The sequence below is a fragment of the Notolabrus celidotus genome, unplaced genomic scaffold (assembly GCF_009762535.1).
Source record: "Notolabrus celidotus isolate fNotCel1 unplaced genomic scaffold, fNotCel1.pri scaffold_379_arrow_ctg1, whole genome shotgun sequence".
In the NCBI taxonomy this organism is placed as follows: Eukaryota; Metazoa; Chordata; class Actinopteri; order Labriformes; family Labridae; genus Notolabrus; species Notolabrus celidotus.
Genome location: NW_023260202.1, coordinates 611 through 21,813, shown reverse-complemented (window position 1 = coordinate 21,813; position 21,203 = coordinate 611). Strand labels below are relative to the sequence as shown.

Genomic DNA, 21,203 nt, shown 5'->3' with positions numbered 1-21,203 from the left:
GTGTGTGTGTGTGTGTGTGTGTGTGTGTGTGTGATGATGAATGTGCTCTAATTTTGGCGGAAAGCTCAGCTCGGTTTAATGACGTCTAAAATCGATCTTTTTTTCCGCCTCATATTTAACGATTCACATTCGGCATCCCCATTCCCCCCCCGGCTCACACTGGCTCACACTGGCTCACACTGGCTCACACTGGCTCACACTGGCTCACACTGGCTCACACTGGCTCACACTGGCTCACACCGGCTCACACTGGCTCACACTGGCTCACACTGGCTGCTCTAATTTGGATTATGTTGCCGAATTAAGCTCCACGCATTAACATTTAAAAAGATTCCCCCAGCTCTGATTCCTGGATGTGTCCCAGAAATAACTAAAGGAAGACTTCTGATGATTTTTCTTGCTGCTACATTTCAGAGAAGTCGAGTTTCTGCTGCTGGAAGCGGTTTCCTCCTGACTCAGTGAGGCCGGTTTCAAACGTTCAACCCTTTAAATGTGCATCACATGATCCGTCTCAGGGTTTACACTAACATTCATGATGTCATTTTATTATTAGTTTCAAACTATCCATCTGTCCATCTGAATCGCACTGTTCTTCATACTGTGTATGTGTTTTTAAATAACCTGGTGCAATTTTATCTGTGCAATAACTTACCTATCTATTTATCAGATAGAAGTGTACATAGTGTGTATACATCTGTAATAGTTGTCATATTCTAGTCTAGTCTATTTAATTTTATTTAATTTTATTTAATTTTATTCTATTTTATTTTATTTTATTCTATTTTATTTTATTTCATTCTATTTTATTCTATTTTATTTTATTTTATTCTATTCTCTTCTATTTTATTTTATTTTATTCTGTTTTATTTTATTTCATTTTATTTTATTCTGTTTTATTTTATTTTATTCTGTTTTATTTTATTTTATTCTGTTTTATTTTATTTTATTCTGTTTTATTTTATTTTATTTTATTTAATTCTATTTTATCCTATTTTATTCTATTTTATTTTATTTTATTTTATTCTATTCTATTTTATTTTATTTATTTTATTTTATTTCATTCTATTTTATTCTATTTTATTCTATTTTATTTTATTTTATTCTATTCTCTTCTATTTTATTTTATTTTATTCTGTTTTATTTTATTTCATTTTATTTTATTCTGTTTTATTTTATTTTATTCTGTTTTATTTTATTTTATTTTATTATGTTTTATTTTATTTTATTTCATTCTATTTTATTCTATTTTATTTTATTTTATTTTATTTTATTTCATTCTATTTTATTTTATTTTATTCTATTTTATTTTATTTTATTTTATTTTATTCTATTCTCTTCTATTTTATTTCATTTCATTTTATTTTATTCTATTTTATTGTATGATATTCTATTTGACCTTTATCATTGCTATTATTATTGTTATTATATTTTTAACTATGTTAGTACATTGTTGTATTCCCCTGTCCCGTGTTGTAAGCTGCTGTAACAAAAGAATTTCCCCCAACGGGGGATCAATAAAGTATCTCTTATCTTAAACCTTTACTTAGAGGTTTTTAAGATTAATATTTGTTTTTTTGTTCATGTTCATTTTCGTGTTCATTTGCACGTGTTCTCGTGTAGATTTCATGTTCCACTTTGTGTTTTTGTGTTCTACCCATAGACTGTAAATAAAAATGGACAGCGTTGCTCCGCCTCTTCCCCGTTGTACGGTTCTGAAGCCAAAAAAACCCGCTCCAGGGCGCCGCCATTGTGCAGCCAGAGCCTGTGAAGCCACAGAATTTCTGTGGTTCCCACTGTAATGTCTGTGTCGGCATGGCAACGAGCTCCGCCCTACAGCGTAGCGCCACGAGATCCTATGAAGTTTCCCTCTACGGCGGCCGTCAATCGAAGTAAACAGGAAGTAAAACCCCGTTTGTTAAACTCTAATAACCAACGAAGAAGAAAGTGTTCAGAAAAAAGAGGCCTTGAACACAAAACAGTCAAAACTGCAGCCCCATTCAAATGAATGAGGGAGGCAGAGTTTTTGACCTATACTGTAGCCAGCCACCAGGGGGCAGACACTTTGCTGGAAACTTCACTTCCAGCCAAGAGAGATGCACCCCTGGTACTACCTCATGCTGAATTTATTTTTTCAATTTCATGTTTCTTTTCATGTTCAATTTCCTCTTCATTTCTGTGTTTTTGTCTTTGTGTTGGTGTTCAATTTCATGTTCGTCTTCATGTTGGTGTTCAATTTCATCTTTGTGTTCAATTTGTATTTTCAGTCAGCCCTCTGTGTCCCTCAGAGGAAGTAGAGTCAGTGTTTGATGATTGGATGTTAAGACATAAAGAGGAAGTAGAGTCAGTATTTGATGATTGGATGTTAAAGGAAGTAAAGAAGAAGTAGAGTCATTATTTGATGATTGGATGTTAAAGGAAGTAAAGAAGAAGTAGAGTCAGTATTTGATGATTGGATGTTAAAGGAAGTAAAGAAGAAGTAGAGTCAGTGTTTGATGATTGGATGTTAAGACATAAAGAGGAAGTAGAGTCAGTGTTTGATGATTGGATGTTAAGACGTAAAGAGGAAGTAGAGTCAGTGTTTGATGATTGGATGTTGAGACGTAAAGAGGAAGTAGAGTCAGTGTTTGATGATTGGATGTTAAGACATAAAGAGGAAGTAGAGTCAGTGTTTGATGATTGGATGTTAAGACATAAAGAGGAAGTAGAGTCAGTATTTGATGATTGGATGTTGAGACGTAAAGAGGAAGTAGAGTCAGTGTTTGATGATTGGGTGTTAAGACATAAAGAGGAAGTAGAGTCAGTGTTTGATGATTGGATGTTGAGACGTAAAGAGGAAGTAGAGTCAGTGTTTGATGATTGGATGTTAAGACATAAAGAGGAAGTAGAGTCAGTGTTTGATGATTGGATGTTAAGACATAAAGAGGAAGTAGAGTCAGTGTTTGATGATTGGATGTTAAGACATAAAGAGGAAGTAGAGTCAGTGTTTGATGATTGGATGTTGAGACATAAAGAGGAAGTAGAGTCAGTGTTTGATGATTGGATGTTGAGACGTAAAGAGGAAGTAGAGTCAGTATTTGATGATTGGATGTTAAGACGTAAAGAGGAAGTAGAGTCAGTGTTTGATGATTGGATGTTAAGATGTAAAGAGGAAGTAGAGTCAGTGTTTGATGATTGGATGTTAAGACATAAAGAGGAAGTAGAGTCAGTATTTGATGACTGGATGTTAAGACATAAAGAGGAAGTAGAGTCAGTGTTTGATGATTGGATGTTAAAGGAAGTAAAGTCGTACTTTTTACAGGCTCCGTGTCGAGGACAGCGGCTCAGCGGCACTCTGATGACACAGCTGGTGAAGGCGACGAACAAAGCATGATTGTCCTTATCCAGCTCCAGTCCCAGAACCCTCCTGTCCTCCTGTCCCTGAACGTTACACCTGCACACACACACACACACACACACACAAACACACACACACACACAGATTAAAACAACACCAGCGTTGGTTTGAGAGAGTTCAGGATCAGGAGAAGTTCTGGTTCTGACTTTGACGGGTTGTAGACGTCGATGTCCTCCAGCAGTTTGGACCCGAAGCTGTCGTTGGGATGCGTGCTCGCCAAAACCTTCAGGACTCTGCCGTCGTCTGACCCCAGGAACATCACAGTCCGGTCTTTGTTTGGACCTGCAGAGACATCCACCACGATCTGAGTCAGCTTCGACCTGAGAGTAAAAGAAAACAGGAAGTGAAACACCGCTTATTCATTTTGGTTTCTTCACAAACGGCATGCTGGGAAATGTAGTCAGTGTAACACATGTAGAGGAGGGTTCCTGCTCTGGGAGGAGGAACACCTGAGTGTGACTGATATCCTCAGACTGAGGGAGCGGATCCCCCCGGCCCTGAGGACGTGGACTCATCATTATCTGGGTCAGCTCGGTCCTCACAGAGCGCCGGATAATTCCAACGCGGAGCTAAGAGTCTCGTTCCCGTCTCCGACTAATAATTAGACTCCATCAGAAGCTCATCCCAAACCTGCAGACGTGGATTATTAAAGGTCAGAGACTTTCAGAGACGACCAATCGGAGCAGATCACACTGATTATCCTCCGGTCGGGACGCTGCATTCACTGCCTCTTAGAGCTGCTGGAACTTTCAAACTCTTCGGGGCACAGGTGACATTTCACGCTTTCCTCTTGACATCCTGGATCTCTTTCTCAATCATTCCAGACTCTGAGGATCTGCAGATTGGAAGGCCGCCCCTGACGGAGGATATTAAACCTCAGTGCGGCTCAAGCTTACATCATTTCAGGCTAATTTCCACATTTAGATGCAGAGATGTGTTTCAAACTCCCGTCACAGACCGGGCGCTGGAGAAGATGGCTCTACAGATCACCGGCTCTGACATTTGATGAAGGAGATAATTTCACTGCATCTTGTAAATCATGTCGCAGACTCGTTTGTGGATGTCTGCAAACACGAAAAAAAGCAGACGTAATGATCCATCAAAGTTTAGCCGAGCGGAGAGACAGAAAGGAGTAACTCTCACGTCCTCTCTGTGTTTCTCTCCGTCCTGACATTCAGATCAAACCTGCTCCGGTGACTCCACTGATTCGTCTGAAATGTGAAATAAAAAGTGGTGAAAAGAAAAGGATCCAACGAGCTCTGCAGGGGGGCGATAAGCCGATGAGCACAGGAGAGAGTGACGCCGTTATCAAGATGTTGTCTCTCTGTGAGGACCATGAGTCTCAATCGATATCAATAATCCGTCTGTGCAGTCTTTGAGAGAGGACAGGACACCGCTGAGGGGGAGACGTCCTGATGCATCGTACGATCTCTGCAGAGAGCGAAAGATGCAACTCCATCAGGTCCTGAGACTACCTGATGTCAGAGCGGACTGCAGGAGGGTATGCTTCCAGATATCATGACTAACATCGGACTTCCACCAGATCTGTGTCCGGTCCGATCTGCAGGACTTCTTTTATATTCATGAACACACGCAAAACCTTTCCTCGCTCGTGTGGAGACGGTCTGGAGTCAGGATGGAGAGAGTTTGGGAAGGAGGTTTTCTGTCATGAGTGGACGGGAAAGCAAGCCCTCCGCATCACACATATTTGAGCCTCATGATGCTGACAGCTCGTCTCCAAGATCAGACCCAAAACAAGAGCAAGCTGCAGAGAGCTGCAGAACTTCTTGGATGATTTGGCCTCAAAATTCCCAAGAACAAAGTCCAATCCAGCGTCTGTTGGATGAGCTGGATTGGACTAAGTCTGATCCACAGAAGAAGCACCACACAACTTAAGGACTTATATTGGACTTCCACCAGATCTGTGTCCGGTCTGATCTGCAGGACTTCTTTTATATTCATGAACACACGCAAAACCTTTCCTCGCTCGTGTGGAGACGGTCTGGAGTCAGGATGGAGAAAGTTTGGGAAGGAGGTTTTGTGTCATGAGTGGACGGGAAAGCAAGCCCTCCACATCAGACATATTTGAGCCTCGTGACGAGTCGTGATGCTGACAGCTCGTCTCCAAGATCAGACCCAAAACAAGAGCAAGCTGCAGAGAGCCGCAGAACTACATGGATGACTTGGCCTCAAAATTCCCAAGAACAAAGTCCAATCCAGCGTCTGTTGGATGAGCTGGATTGGACTAAGTCTGATCCACAGAAGAAGCACCTCACAACTTAAGGACTTATATTGGACTTCCACCAGATCCCTGTCCGGTCCGATCTGCAGGACCTCTTTTATATTCACGAACACATGCAAAACCTTTACTCTGGAGCCAGGATGGGGAAAGTTTGGGAAGGAAGTTTTGTGTCATGAGTGGACGGGAAAGCAAGCCCTCCACATCAGACATATTTGAGCCTCATGATGCTGACAGCTCGTCTCCAAGATCAGACCCAAAACAAGAGCAAGCTGCAGAGAGCCGTAGAACTTCTTGGATGACTTGGCCTCAAAATTCCCCAAAACAAAGTCCAATCCAGCGTCTGTTGGATGAGCTGGATTGAAGTCTGATCCATGGAAGAAGCACCTCACAACTTCAGGACTTACATCCGACTTCCACCAGATCCCTGTCCGGTCCTGCTCCGATCTGCAGGACCTCCGGACAGCTGGAGTCATGTGACCGAGGTTTCCCCTGCAGTAATCCCTGAATCAAGGATTCTCCTCCTCCTCCTCTCCTCATCCATGTTGTCTTTCTGGTCCTCTGAAAACCTCTGACCTGTTGACTCCAGGCCTGGCTCCGCTCATCATGACTTTGGTTTGTTGTTGTAGTTAAGTGAAATACGATCTGGTGATAACACAGAGTCTTTTATTCTGAAAATTAACCGCCTGACTTCCTGTCCCGCTCCATCTGCTCTGTTGAGATTGAAGCGTCATGCTGCAGCATCCGGCACAAATAGATCCAGAGGACTCCGACCTGCCGGAACGCAACTCAGCGGCTCCAGTGGAAGTTAACACATTGACTAGAACAGGAACCATCAGATCTGTCTCTGCATCAGAGACGTGAACGTGTGTTACCTGCTGGAGGTCCTGGTGAAGACGGGCCGGTCGTTGACGGAGGGAACGGCTTCATCCATCAGAGGGTACGACTTTATAAACGTCAGAGTCTCATCCGGGAACTGGACCGAGGACTTGTAGTCTGCAGCTGGACCGTCTCCTGCACACGTACCAGGTCTGAAGGAAACAGAACAACACTCTACGTCACTGTGTTTCAGATTTAGAAAACACCGCCGTGACTTCACCTACAAGCTCGGCGTCTCACCTCGGTCTGGGGACTTGCTCCTCGGGGACTGGAGTCCAGGATGAGTCGCTGGTCCGCTGCTCCTTGAACTTCCCGTTGAAGACTTTCTCGATGTCGTCCATGTAGAAGGCGCAGACTGCAGACCCCGGGATGCTGCAGACACGGACACAGACTCACTTTATAGACACGCAAAAACTCCTGACCTGTGCAGAGAGAGTCTGAGAGGGTGCAAAGACCTGGACCCAGAACTCTCTTGCAGCAGCACAAGAAGGAGGACTCGTGAATCCACTCTCTCTGTTCGTACCTGTTGGCCTGAGTGGTGAAAACCCCGACCACAGCCGGTCTCTGGTTGATCTGCAGAACGTTGGTGAGAGACTGAAGGACGTCGAAGTAGAAGAACGAGTCTCCAGGAACCGAACAGTTCAGACGAGCCTGAAACACAGAGAAGGACCATGAGAGAGGCTCCCTGACACGAGACTCAGAATCAGAGCGTGTCGAGTGTGTCACGTTACCTTGAGGAAGGACGTCCAGTATCTCTCCAGGACTCTCGGTGAGCCGCCGTTATCATTCTTACAAACACGGGCCACTCGAGAGAACACCACCTGAGGAGAGAGAGAGAAGAAGAAGAGAGTCATCGTTAGTGTCTGCAGAGATTGAAGCTCAAAGATGGCGGGCATGTCGTCTCAAACTAACTTCCTCTTGACACACACACACACACACACACACACACACACACACTCAGTTACCTTGCCCAGGGCGGTGTACTCCACAGCGATCTCACTGAGGAAGAAGTAGACGTAGTTTCCATAGTCGATGGCGTGCAGGAAGTGAGGCTCTGCAGAGAAAAGGAGACACAAGAGGTTCAGGGTAAACCTCTCCTTTAAAGGTGACAGATCATGCAGAATGGTTCTCTCCCTGAAATCTGTGTCCCTGTCTACAAACCCCCTGAAAAGTCAAAGACTCCATTCTGCCCCTGTTCTGATTTCTCCACCTTTCTGTAAATGTGTGTGAAACCAGCCGTTTCAGTTTTCAGTGTTTTTCATACGTCACAACGCCATCCGGTCTGTAACAGGAAGTCAGAGCTCGGAGCTTGTTCAGCCCATAGACTGTATAAAATACAACTCAACCCCTCCTCCGTTTTTCATTCCCTGCACACATGTGTGCTAACAAGGAGCTTAGGAGGGAGGCATGCTAGTTGTAGGCTGTCTTAATAAACACAAAGGTCGCTTTGACTCCCCACGTCTGCAGATTTGAAGATCTAGTGGATGATTTTTAGTTTTCATGGAAAAGTGCTAGCGCTAGTTAGCATAGCTACACAGCTACATGTTGGTAGCTGTGTACCAAGACACACGTCGACATGCTGACAAATAAAACAACAAGAAACACTAAATCTGTGACCAATGGTTCAGAAAGGTCCTGCTGCAGGCGCCTCTCCATCAGGATCAGATTCTGGATCAGATTCAGAGGGTTGAAGTAACGCGGGTCTGTGAGCAGCCGTGTATATTCAGCCAACATGTAAACATTAGATCAACGTGCTGGACAGCCGAGGCCACACCCACTTCCTGAGGGGGCGTGGTCAGAGAGCTCATTCTCATTTAAAGGCACAGACACAGAAAACAGCCTGTTCTGAGCAGGGCTGAAAAAGAGGGGTTTACAGGCAGACCAGAATCTGATTTCAAAGTGTTTTTTTGAGCATAAACTTTAAAGACATGTTTTGGGGACCTCTTAGACCAATATATGTTGATGAAAAAAGCGTGATATGTCACCTTTAAGACTTCACCTTCAGTCTGAGACGTTCAACACGTATGATCACTTATCAGGTGATAAACTTCCTGCATCCATAACTTTACTCTACGGTCACTTTGACCGCTCACTAAACTCATTCAGGATTAGAGGAGCGCTGAACTGAAGACTGTTTTAAGAGCAGTTCAAGTGAAACCCTGATACATGGTGGCAGTGTTACAAGTCAAACAATCAATGATGTCAAAACCCAGTGTTTTTATCTTTTACTCTGATTTGGCGTTTCAGATTTTGTCTGATATGAGAAACGTGTAATAGACGATGTTGTTTGTAACTTCCCTCTGTCCGTGTTTCTCTGTTTGAATAAGGAGGATTTTTGTTTAGTGTTATTGGTCTGCTGTAATGTGGAGGCAGTGAGCGTGTGCAGCACTACAGAACAAGAGCTATGTTCCAGAGAGACACTCAAGTGTCATGTCATCGTATCTTGTTGTGTTGTATCAAAGTGGTTCATGTCGTATCTTGTCGTGTCGTTACATGGGACTCACCTCTGAGCCACTTGGAGTCGTACTTGACGGTCCTGAGGACGGGTCGGCCGTCTCCCAGACTTCTGTAGATGACGGCGTCGCTGGCCAGGAAGTCCGTCATGGTGGCCGAGTAGAAATCTCCTCCTGAAAGACAATCAGGTTTATACAACTATTTATAAAATACAGGAGCAGCAGAGGGTCAAAGGTCAAATCTGAGTGACTGTCACTTCGTACTCACCGGCGAACAGTCCCACGTTAGACTGAACGGACTCGAAGGGACACCGAGCCTGACCGACCACCTCCTCCCCGACCTGCTCCAAGCTGGTCATCTGAGAGAAGAGGGGAGGAAATGACATCATCAGTTTGAGCACAGAAATGACATCATCAGTTAGAGCACAGAAATGGCATCATCAGTTTGAGCACAGAAATGACATCATCAGTTAGAGCACAGAAATGACATCATCAGTTTGAGCACAGTAATGACATCATCAGTTTGAGCACAGAAATGACATCATCAGTTTGAGCACAGAAATGACATCATCAGTTAGAGCACAGAAATGACATCATCAGTTTGAGCACAGAAATGACATCATCAGTTTGAGCACAGTAATGACATCATCAGTTTGAGCACAGAAATGACATCATCAGTTAGAGCACAGAAATGACATCATCAGTTTGAGCACAGAAATGACATCATGAAGACGAAGCAGTGATCCTCATTAACCTCTTTTCCCAGCAGCGCTAGGACGCAATCTTTCCCTCCAACAACAACGATGGAGGACAACAGCAGCTCGTCTCATCAGCCGACCGCTGCCCTGACGTAAGCGGTTCAAGGTTCTAGACCAGCAAAGAGTTGGAGCCGCTCTGGAACCGGTTTTCCCGGCCGGGAGCCGGTTCACTTGCAGTCGAAACACGAAAAAAACGGTTCTCAATTGAGCGCCGGCTCTGAACCGGACCTGAAACTGCCTCAGTCAAAAGTACAGGAGTAATACGGGAGGCAGAGCACCAATACAACCTTTCTGGAGTCCCTGAGCTCCCTTGTCTCGTAGGTTCCTCTGGATCTCTGCTGGAGATTCCTTTTTTGGGGTCTGTTATTCATCCTTTCTTTCTTTCTCTCTTTCTTTCCTTCTTTCCTTCTTTCTTTCTTTCTTTCTTTCTTTCTTTCTTTCTTTCTTTCTTTCTTTCTTTCTTTCTTTCTTTCTGTCTTTCCATGTTCCTTCATTCTTTATGTCTCCTTTCCTTCTGTCATTCCTTCACCATTTCCTCTGTTTCTTCCTTCTGGTCTCCCTCTCTTCTCTCTGTTCTTAGTAAAGAGTAGTATGGGAGGCAGAGCTTTATGAATCTGACTCTTTTAAAAAGCAGTTTTAATCTCAGAGTTTCGCTCCTTCGTTAAGAGTAGGCTTCAAACCTTCCTTTTGTGGACCGGCTCAGGCTTGGACCAGCTCTTGGTTTTGCTGCTATAGGCTCAGACCTGTGAGAGGAAGAAGCTCCTCCCTCCTCCTCTCTCTGAATCTGTACATAATGAAAGAACCCGTCCTCCTCCTCTAGTCTGAGACCTATAGCAGGATCATTTGTGAGTAATGTGTTCTAATGTTATTCATAGTGAGGAGGAGGCAGCGGATCAGCTGGTGTCAGTCAGCGCTCAGCAGGGAGTCCCTGTACGGTGCCGGAGCTAATAATACTCTGACAGGTCTACAGACGGCTCAGGTGAGCCTGTCGTCACAGTCTGACCCGCTCACCGCCTGTCTGAGGCTGACGAGGCTCAGAGACCTGTTCTTCTTCTGTTTGTTGTTGTCACAGAGAGCCTGACACACACACACACACACACACACACACACACACACACACACACACACACACACACACACACACACACACACACACACACACACACACTTTGACACAAACACAAATTAAAAATAAAAGCCTCTTTTTTAAAACGATGACAGCGATTCTTCACGGCTCGTTTTAAAGGATCAGGAGGTTAGACTCACTGAGACTCTGAAGCTGACACTGAGTCTAAGTTTAGATAAGCACAGAGAGGAGGACTGAGTACAGACCTGGTCCTCTACTCCAGGTCTGTAGACAGCATGGGCGCCAAAGTGGCGAGCAGGATGTCACTTGGAGTTTGGACCCGTTTGGAAAATTAACAGACCAGAGATGGGAACACGGGAACCAGTATCAACACTTCCTGTCCCATTAAAGTTACTAACCATGGACCGACCTGGAGTCCCTGAGCTCCCTTGTCTCGTAGGTTTCCTCTGGATCTCTGCTGTAGATTCCTTTTTTTGGGGTCTGTTATTCATCCTTTCTTTCTTTCTTTCTTCTTTCTTTCTTTCTTTTCTTTCTTTCTTTCTTTCTTTCTTTCTTTCTTCTTTCTTTCTTTCTTTCTTTCTTTCTTCTTTCTTCTATTCCTTTTTCCTTTCATATGTTTCTGCTTTCTTTCTCTCTTGTTCTTTCCATGTTTCTTCAACCTTTATGTCTCCTCTTTTCTATCCTTCTTTCTCTTTTCTTTCTTTTTCCTTTAATTCCTTCTTTCTTGCAGCCCTTTCTTTCTTTCATTCTTTCCTTCTCTCTTTTCTTCCTTTCTTTCTGTCTCTTTTTATTCCATTTTTCTTCATCCTTTATGTCTCCTTTCTTTTCTTTCTTTCTTTCTTTTTTCCTTTCATTCCTTCTTTTTTTTTATTCATTTTTCCTTTCCTGTCTTTCTTTCTCCCTTGTTCTTTCAATGTTTCTTTATCCTTTATGTCTCCATTTTTTCTATCCTTCTTTCCTACGGTCTTTTCTCTCTTTCTTTCTCTCTCTTTGTTCTTTCCATGTTTCTTCATCCTTTGTCTCCTGCTCTCATCCCCTCCTTTCCTTCTATCCTTTCCTTCCCCATTTATCCTCCTCTTTTTCTTTCTTCTGGTCTCCCTCTCTTCTGTCTTTTCTTAGACCTTCCTGGAGTCCCTGAGCTCCCTTGTCTCGTAGTTTATATTAGTAGGTAATAACAAACAAAGATGGCTGACTCAGACCTGCGTATGAAAGGTTGTGTGTTTTAAAGTCATGGTGCGTCACAGGACTGGACTCAGTGATGGACAGAAACCTTCAGCTGCAGCAGGAAACAGCTCCAGTCATGTTGTATTTATCCTCTGCGTCGTGTATCTGGGTTAATTAACTACCTGATGACACCACCGTCATGTCGGCGGGGCTGATCGGCGGGGCTGATTGGCGGGGCTGATCGGCCGGGCTGATAGGCGGGGCTGATCGGCCAGGCTGATAGGCGGGGCTGATCGGCCGGGCTGATTGGCGGGGCTGATCGGCCGGGCTGATTGGCCGGGCTGATCGGCCGGGCTGATCGGACCCTGATGATGCTTCGTTGTGGGCGCGGCGGCTCAGCTGAGGCCTGAGGCTGTGGGAGCGTTTAGCCTCCTGAAAAGACTCATAAATATACCTGTCTGCTTCTTTCCCCCTCAGGGAGCAGAGTCTGTTTATAGCTGCGAGCGCTGCACTCTCTGACCTCCCTCTCTCTCTCTCTCTTTACCTCTCTGTCTGCCTCGATCGCCCTCGCTCTGTTTCGATCCATGGTTAAATAGGACAAAGTGACGGCAGGCTGTTCTGGCCCGGCCCTGTCCGTTACTCACATCATGTGTCCTAATTTCTGTCTCAGCGTTTAACTGTAACAGCTTTATTTAATAAAAGCAGCCGATGTCCCGGGGTGTGTCCTCTTAGGGAGTCAACTAAAGACTGTACGTTCTGTTTCTGTAATAACTGTTTTAAAAACAGGCTCACAGCTCGACACAGAACTTACAGGATCCATCTGAGGAAGAGGATAGTGTGAGTTAAAGAGGAAGAACACTCCTCTGTGAGCCGTTATCTCAGGACGCTTTAACTTCCACTTCTGTCTTCAGTCAGAGATCTGAAGACCGTCTCCAACTCCACTCTCAGTCCTGAAGCTGCTGCAGGAGGACGTCTCTGAACCGCTGACTACATCCTGTCTTTCCCTCTCTCTCCTCTCTCTGCCTGTCTCTCACTTTAACTCTTCCTGTCCCATTAAAGTTACTAACCATAGACCGACCTGGAGTCCCTGAGCTCCCTTGTCTCGTAGGTTCCTCTGGATCTCTGCTGTAGATTCCTTTTTGGGGTCTGTTATTCATCCTTCCTTCCTTTCTTTCTTTCTTTCTTTCCTTCCTTCTTACTTTCCTTCCTTCCTTCTTTATTTCCTTATTTCTTTCTTTCTTTCCTTCTTACTGTTTCTTCATCCTTTATATCTCCTTTCTTTTCTATCCTTCTTTCTTTTTTTCCTTTCATTCCTTCTTTCCTGCTGTCCTTTCTTTCATTCTTCCTTTCTCTCATTCCTTCTTTCTCTCTTTTCTTATTTCTTCCTTTCTTTCTTTCTCTCTTTGTCCTTTCATTATTCTTCATCCTTTCTGTCCTTCCTTTGTTTCCTTTTTCCTTTCATTCCTTCTTTCTTTCATTACTTCTTTCTCTCTTTTCTTTTCTTTCTTTTCTTTCTTTCTTTCTTTCTTTCTTTCTTGTTCTTTCAATGTTTCTTCATCCTTTATGTCTCCTTTCTTTCCTTTTTTCTCTTTTCCTTTTTCCTTTCATTCCTTCTTTCCTGCTGTCCTTTTTTTCTCTCTTTCCTTTCTTTCTTTCTTTCTCTCTCTTTATTCTTTCCATGTTTCTTCATCCTTTATGTCTTCTTTTCTCATCCCTTCCCTTCCTTCCCCATTTCTTCTCCTCTTTTTCTTTCTTCTGGTCTCCCTCTCCTCCCTTGTCTCGTAGGTTCCTCTGGATCTCTGCTGTTTGTTCCTTTTGTGGGGTCTGTCATTCATCCTTTCTTTTGTTCCTTTCTTCCTTAAAGGATTTTAAAAAACATAATTTCTATGTTTGAAATTATTCTGGAACAATTTTAAGGAAACTCAAAGTTGAAAAGGCAAAAAAATTGCACCAAAATGCCTGATGTGTCAAATATGACACAAATTAAATCTCATATATGAAAAGTGCTATTTAATGTTTTTTTTAATAACTTGTCAGAAGGTCTAATAAACACTCCATTTTCAAAGAGTTAGAATTTTCTGACCGTTATTGATGCGTTCAGGCTTTACAGGGTTAAAGACGGTGACCTCAGGCTGCGATGCGTTCAGGTTCTGCTAGAATCTCCTCCTCTAAAAACACATCTGTAAACCAGGTGAGGAGTCCTGCTGTCAGAGAGCAGCAGACTGGAAAACATGGGCTCTTTCTTTCTGGATGAACTGAGTGTTAAAGTGGAACAAAGTGTCGTATCAGTTTTAGCATCGGGCCTGTATCTGAAGAGACGTCAGTTTTTACTCGTGGCACAGAATCCAGATCTTCACAGTTTTCTTCTTCCTGTTAAATGAAGTGGAAGATCCTTTGTCTCTTCAGTTTGTTGTTCCTGCAGCGTGAGTCTCTGAGAGGAGACATCAGGGTGTGGACACGTCCTTCTGAATGTGACGTTACTCTGCAGATAATTAGAAACAAATCCTCACGCCACTTTGACAAGAAAGCATCCCCGTCCGGTCTGGGCGAGTCCACAGGTTTCTCTCCAGGTAGGATCCTGAACTGGTTCCACGCTGCTCTCTATTCAGATTCTATTCTGCAGCATCAGATAAACACAAAAAGGCAGCACAGCTCTCTCTCTCTCGTTTCCCCGCCGCTTCATATCTGGATTTAGCTCCGTCTTTTCTTCTTCTTCTTCTTCTTCTTCAGGTAAATGTGTTGTTTTCCCGCCGCTGGAGGTTTTCAAAGGCGCAGGAAGCGTCTACAAAAAGGGGTCAGCGCCTGTCAATCAAAACCAGCAGCGCTCAGCGGGGGTGAGAGAAGAAGAAGGGAACAGGAGTTTGGATTGACACCTGAAATTGTGGCTTTTGTGAAGGTGTTTTGTTTGGTTGTGACGAGGCCTCTGAAGCTGCTGACACTTTCAATTAGCAGCGGGTGAAGCTGGAGCGGAGGGGGGAGGGGGGAGGGGGGAAGGGGGGGCGGCATCAGAACGAAAGTCCTCCACATCCCCAGGCTCTGCTCATTAACCCGGTGTCAGGTACATGTGTGTGTGTGTGTGTGTGTGTGGAGAACATAATGGGCAGGTTGGCAAAAACACACAATGTGTACACTCAATCATGCTCACACCCACACACACACACACACACACACACACACACACACACGTTACTTAGCGTCCCTTTAAAACTGAAGCCACTTCATTAATGTTAAAAATGAATATTAGCTTGAAATGTAAAGTTAAAAAGTACATTGAACATAAAAAGGAAGATCTGTTGTTATGTTTATTTTGTTTTTGGCTCTATAAGTGTTCCTCTGAGTCCGTCCCTCCTCGTGGACAGAGTCAGCATGGTCCCTCCAGTCCTCATTCAGGTCCCTCAGACCTCTAATAAGACAGTTCTGATTCAAGACCACGTGAGACCGGCTCCATCATGTGTGGTGCGTTTAAGGTCAGCTCGTTATAGAAGTATTTACTAGAGGTGTGAAAAAATATCGATAGAGCAAAATATCGCGATACTTTGACCTCCAATATTGATATTGATATTGATATTTCTGTAATAGTAAAAATTCAAATTTAAGCCAAGTTGGAACTAAAATATAACTTCAGTATTTCAAAAACAAGAAAGTGGAAAACTTGTTTTCAATCAAATAGTTTTGACTTAATTATTATTTCTGACTATGGGTGCATTTCCACCAAGAGTCCCGGGGTCTTTTAGCCCCCAGAACTACTTCCCCCTGACTAAAAGGTTCCTGGTCCCACATTGTTGTCTGCGTTTCGACCGCGGGCTGAAGTCCCGGGTAGATTGTGTAAATCAGGCCAGTGACGTATGGAGGAAAAAAAGTAAATGCACTACACCACCAGACCAGTAGAGGGCAGTAACACAAAGAGGAATGCCATTCATCACAGATGGAAAAAACAACGACTGTGAATGGTTTTTGGAAACAAAAATTAAAAAAAAATTTGAGACAAAAAATTTTGACAATTTTTTTTCTTTTATAAATGTTTTGAAAAAGAAAAACAATTTGAATTTTTTTTTTTTTTTTTTATTTGAAAAAAAAATGTTGAAAAAAAATTGCTGAAAAAAAAGTTGTTGAAAAAAAAAAAATTTGAAAAAAAAAAATTGAAAAAAAAAAATTGACAGAAAAGTTGACCCGGAGCCTGTCGAAAAAAAAAAAATTCCTCAAATTTGAAATTGTGCTCCAGAAGCAGAAAAAGGTGAAATTAAGTGAAAATTTTGCGCCTGCGTTAAAAACATGTAAAAAGCAAAGAATGAATCAACACAACAGTTAGCCTGTTAGCATGAAGAGACTCAGCTGGTCTGTTTTAGATGGTGCTATATTTCATCACAGATGGATTCACTGAATCAACACGTGAGAGGAGATAAGCGCGAGTAGCAAAGACGTTTCAACACGGCTTTAAAATCCTTTTGAACTCAAAAAGCCGTGATCGCAGAGATCGGCCGGTGTTTTGGTTTAAACGGCGACCCTGTTAACTGGAGACTCTCAGCCGGATGCATCCCTCATAAATGTCTGTAGACCATCATTAAATATCTGATGAGGATATTTTGAAATCTTAATAAAAACTAAACTAGTTTGCATTCCCAGGAACTCCCTCTGTGTTTCAACAGCTGTGTAAACTCCACAAACACTGACACGTTCAGCTGAAGGTCTCCAGTTTACAGGGTCACTTTTAAAACCGGAACACCGGGAGGAGAGACGCATTCACGGTGGGCTGAGAGAAGACTACTGTTACAAGCTGCTAAATCAAGAGAATCACAGATAAAAAAACAATGACTGTGAATGGTTTTTGAAAAATTGAAAAAAAAAAAAAAATTGACAAAATTTTTTTTTGACAAAAACAGTTTTGACAAAAAAAGTTTTGACAATTTTTTTTTTTGACAAATGTTTTTTTGACAAATTTTTTTTGACAATTTTTTTTTGACAATTTTTTTTTGATAATTTTTTTTTTGACAATTTTTTTTTGAACCTTTGAAAAGTACTACCCCCCTACCAGGTGCTTTTTAGGGGGAGATTATCTACCCATGAACTAAACTTAGACCCTGGGTCCTCCGTTTATTTTAAACATGTTCAGGATCATCAGACTTTAGTCTCTTGTCCTGCCTCGGCTGAGACTCCTCTGAGAGATTCTGACTCTCTCTGGAACCGTTCCTGATCAAATAAAGGTTCCACAGATAAAAGACTCAGAGCGTGATGAACTGAATCAGAAGCTTTGTTCTCCTCCGTTGAAACACCCGGCCTGTGCCTCTTGGTGTCCACACTAGAAACAGCTCATATAACAGCAGAGGTGGTGCTATGCAGAAATCAGCCGTCTGTGCCGCAGAGACTTTTATATAATACGACCTCATTTTTTCCCGAGTCTTGAAATCCAGGAAACGTCTTTGTGAGACTTGAAATCCTGTCAGAGTGAGAGCTCCTGACTGAAGGAGAGGAGGGAGACACACGGACACCGGAGCGTCTCTCTGAATATGTGGAGGAGGAGCGGTCGAGCCTGACGGGGTGTTCAGTCGCTCTTCAAGTTCTGCATTAAGCCACTTCCTCAGCTGCTGCCTCAGGAAGTCAGAAATCAATAAGTATAAAGAGCAGAACAGAGATCTTAATTACACTCTCTCATCCTGACCCAGCTCAAACTGTGGACGGAAAGACGTGGACGCTGACATGTTCACCTTTCAGACGGACTGGGACAGACATCTGATGAGCGAGGGGATCCTCTCTCTGTGGAGGACATCACTGTCTTAACTTCAGGTCTGAGGTTAAACTGTCCACAACCTGTCTCTGTCCCAAACTACACCTACAATATTAAATATCCCCTCAACTCAATTTATATACCAGGTTCAAATATACCTCCTTTCATTTCTTCTTTCTTCTTTCCCTTTTGTCTTTCCTTCTTTCCTTTCCTTTCTTCTTTCCTTTTCCATTTCATCTTCCTTTTATCCTTTTATCTTTTCTTCTTTTTGTTGTCTTTACTTCAACCTCTTTCCCTTTTCTTTTCTAACATCTTTTTTCTCTCCTTTTTCCTTGTCCTCCCTTCTTCCATTGTTTTCCTCTGTCTTTCCTTCTTTCCTTTATTCCTTTGTCCTTCCTTCTTTCTTCTCTCCTTTTTTATTTTATTTTTACTTCTTTGTTCTCTCCTTTTGTCTGTCTTCTTTCCTTTTTCCTTTCGTCTTTCCTTCTTTCCATTTTTCCTTTTTTCTTCTCTCCTTTTGTCTTTGTCTTTCCTTCTTTCCTTTTTTCCTTTTATCCTGTCTTTCCTTTTTTCGTTTTACCCTGTCTTTCCTTCTTTCCTTTTTTCCTTTTATCCTGTCTTTTCTTTTTTCCTTTGTCTGTACTTCTTTGTCCTCTCCTTTTTTCTTTAGTCTTTCCTTCTTTCCTTTTTTCCTTTTTTCTTCTCTCCTTTTGTCTTTCCTTCTTTCCTTTTGTCTTTCCTTCTTTCCTTCTTTCCTTTTGTCTTTCCTTCTTTCCTTTGTCCTTCCTTCTTTCTTCTCTCCTTTTTTCTTTTATCTTTACTTCTTTGTTCTCTCCTTTTTTCTTTTATCTTTACTTCTTTGTTCTCTCCTTTTGTCTGTCTTCTTTCCTTTTTCCTTTCGTCTTTCCTTGTTTCCTTTTTTCCTTTTGTCTTTCCTTCTTTCCTTTGTCCTTCCTTCTTTCTTCACTCCTTTTTTCTTTTATCTTTACTTCTTTGTTCTCTCTTTTTGTCTGTCTTCTTTCCTTCTTTCCTTTTGTCTTTCCTTTTTTCCTGTCTTTCCCTATTTCCTTTATCTTTCCTTTTTCTTCTCTCCTTTTGTCTTTCCTTCTTTCCTTTTTTCCTTTTATCCCGTCTTTCCTTTTTTCCTTTGTCTGTACTTCTTTGTCCTCTCCTTTTTTCTTTAGTCTTTCCTTCTTTCTTCTCTCCTTTCCTTCTCTCCTTCTTTCCTTTGTCTGTCCTTCTGTCTCCTTTCTTCTTTCTCGTCCAGCCTTGCTGAATCTAAAGCTCGCTGCTCCTCTCACGCTCGTCCCGTAGCTTCAGGACGTCCCGTCTCTGCTGGAGACGTTTCTTTTCTCCGTCGGCGCCTCGGAGACTAAACTCTCTCTGACATGTGGACCCTGTTTACCTGGTCTCCATCAGGCTCAGACCGTCTCAGACACCCTCAGCCGGAGACGGTCTCTGATCCGGACCCCGAGGTTTTACTACACTGCCTCTTTATTCGTCCTGCGTGTTCTTCTACCCTCCTTCTATTCTAGTTCTGCAAAAACTCAAACATCAGACGTCATGTCCTCCAACATGTCTCTCCCCTGTTCGGTCCCGGTGTGTGTTACCTTGTAGTTCCTACAGGTGTGGTGTGTTACCTTGTAGTTCCTGCAGGTGGGGTGTGTTACCTTGTAGTTCCTACAGGTGGGGTGTGTTACCTTGTAGTTCCTGCAGGTGGGGTGTTTTACCTTGTAGTTCCTGCAGGTGTGGTGTGTTACCTTGTAGTTCCTGCAGGTGGAGTGTGTTACCTTGTAGTTCCTACAGGTGGGGTGTGTTACCTTGTAGTTCCTGCAGGTGGGGTGTGTTACCTTGTAATTCCTGCAGGTGTGGTGTGTTACCTTGTAGTTCCTACAGGTGGGGTGTGTTACCTTGTAGTTCCTGCAGGTGGGGTGTGTTACCTTGTAGTTCCTACAGGTGGGGTGTGTTACCTTGTAGTTCCTGCAGGTGGGGTGTGTTACCTTGTAGTTCCTACAGGTGGGGTGTGTTACCCTATAGTTCCTGCAGGTGTGGTGTGTTACCTTGTAGTTCCTACAGGTGGGGTGTGTTACCTTGTAGTTCCTACAGGTGGGGTGTGTTACCTTGTAGTTCCTACAGGTGTGGTGTGTTACCTTGTAGTTCCTACAGGTGGGGTGTGTTACCTTGTAGTTCCTACAGGTGGGGTGTGTTACCCTATAGTTCCTGCAGGTGTGGTGTGTTACCTTGTAGTTCCTACAGGTGGGGTGTGTTACCCTGTAGTTCTTACAGGTGGGGTGTGTTACCTTGTAGTTCCTGCAGGTGGGGTTGAATGCATTCGTCCCGCAGGCGAACAGCGTCTCGTCGTTTCGAGGCACCAGGACTTTGACGTAGTTGTAGCACTCGTCCTGAATCACAAACACACGACAAAAACTCCAAGATAAGAACTTCAATGTTTGAACTTTGAGTATTTTCAATAAATGCAAAGAAAACATCAAAGAGAAGAAGAGGAGGAGAGCGGACTGAGTCCTCTGAAAACTCCAGATATAACGGCGCTCTGAGCAGAAATCAAATCTCTACATCTTCAGGATGAATCTCTTTAATCTAATCTTTAATGGAGAGTTCATCCTCAAATTCTGTTTTTATCTGAACATAAAACTATAAGAACAACAGAAGAAGTCAGAGAGGTGCAGGAAAAGCATCAGTAGAAGAAGAAGAAGAAGAAGAAGAAGAAGAAGAGGAGGACTCACGCTGTTCTTTCCTCGGACCGTACACTTGCTGACGTCTTTGGATTTCCACGTCAGCTTCTGAAACACAGAGAGAGGGATTACAGAGAGTGAGGTGGCGTCAGGCCGCCGCCTGAAAGGGGTCATTTTCTCACAGCTTGAGCGTCGAGCTAAAACGCTTCTGATGAGCTCGAAACGCAGGCGAGCAGGTGAGGAGGAACGTGAGTCACAGGCTGAGATTCAGAGAGCTGAGATTCAGAGAGCTGAGATTCAGAGAGCTGAGATTCAGAGAGCTGAGATTCAGAGAGCTGAGATTCAGAGAGCTGAGATTCAGATCCGGACGAGAGAACGTGCGTCAGAGAAAACCACACCTGATGGAGTTTATCAGGTTTTCAAGGGATTCAAAGACTCTCCAGGTTTAGAGATGATCAACACACCAGGGTTCCCACTCTTTTCCAGAGATCATTCTCAGTGATGATCAAGCTGGTGTGACCGTCTGAATGTAGTTCCTAATTTAGTTCCTAAATAGTCTAATATGTTCCTCTCAGTGGAAGTCTACATTTAAAGATGTGTAGTCTATGGATATCAATGACATCATCTCTGACATGATTAAAAATGATGGCAAATTAATATACTTCTTTGTTCTCTCCTTTTGTCTTTCCTTCTTTCCTTTTCTTCTCTTTCCTTCTTTCCTTTTTCCTTTTGTCTTTCCTTCTTTCCTTCTTTCCTTTTTTCCTTTATCTTTCCTCCTTTCCTTTTCTCCTTTTGTCTTTGTCTTTCCTTCTTT

General features: G+C 43.1%; 1 protein-coding gene across 1 annotated transcript in view; it reads right to left on the bottom strand.

The window, feature by feature from the left end:
* The window catches only part of LOC117809726 (semaphorin-6D-like), a 28,643-nt gene extending 8,080 nt beyond the window's left edge, over positions 1 to 20,563 (bottom strand). The window contains exons 1-11 of the mRNA XM_034679195.1: positions 20,441 to 20,563; positions 19,997 to 20,098; positions 9,234 to 9,324; positions 9,017 to 9,139; positions 7,478 to 7,566; positions 7,244 to 7,333; positions 7,036 to 7,163; positions 6,753 to 6,884; positions 6,509 to 6,664; positions 3,541 to 3,714; positions 3,290 to 3,430 (exon numbers count right to left, since the gene is read on the bottom strand). Of these exons, the coding sequence (XP_034535086.1) occupies positions 3,290 to 3,430; positions 3,541 to 3,714; positions 6,509 to 6,664; positions 6,753 to 6,884; positions 7,036 to 7,163; positions 7,244 to 7,333; positions 7,478 to 7,566; positions 9,017 to 9,139; positions 9,234 to 9,324; positions 19,997 to 20,098; positions 20,441 to 20,563 (1,349 nt within the window). The remainder of the gene's footprint in view (positions 1 to 3,289; positions 3,431 to 3,540; positions 3,715 to 6,508; positions 6,665 to 6,752; positions 6,885 to 7,035; positions 7,164 to 7,243; positions 7,334 to 7,477; positions 7,567 to 9,016; positions 9,140 to 9,233; positions 9,325 to 19,996; positions 20,099 to 20,440) is intronic.
* Positions 20,564 to 21,203: the final 640 nt, after the last annotated feature.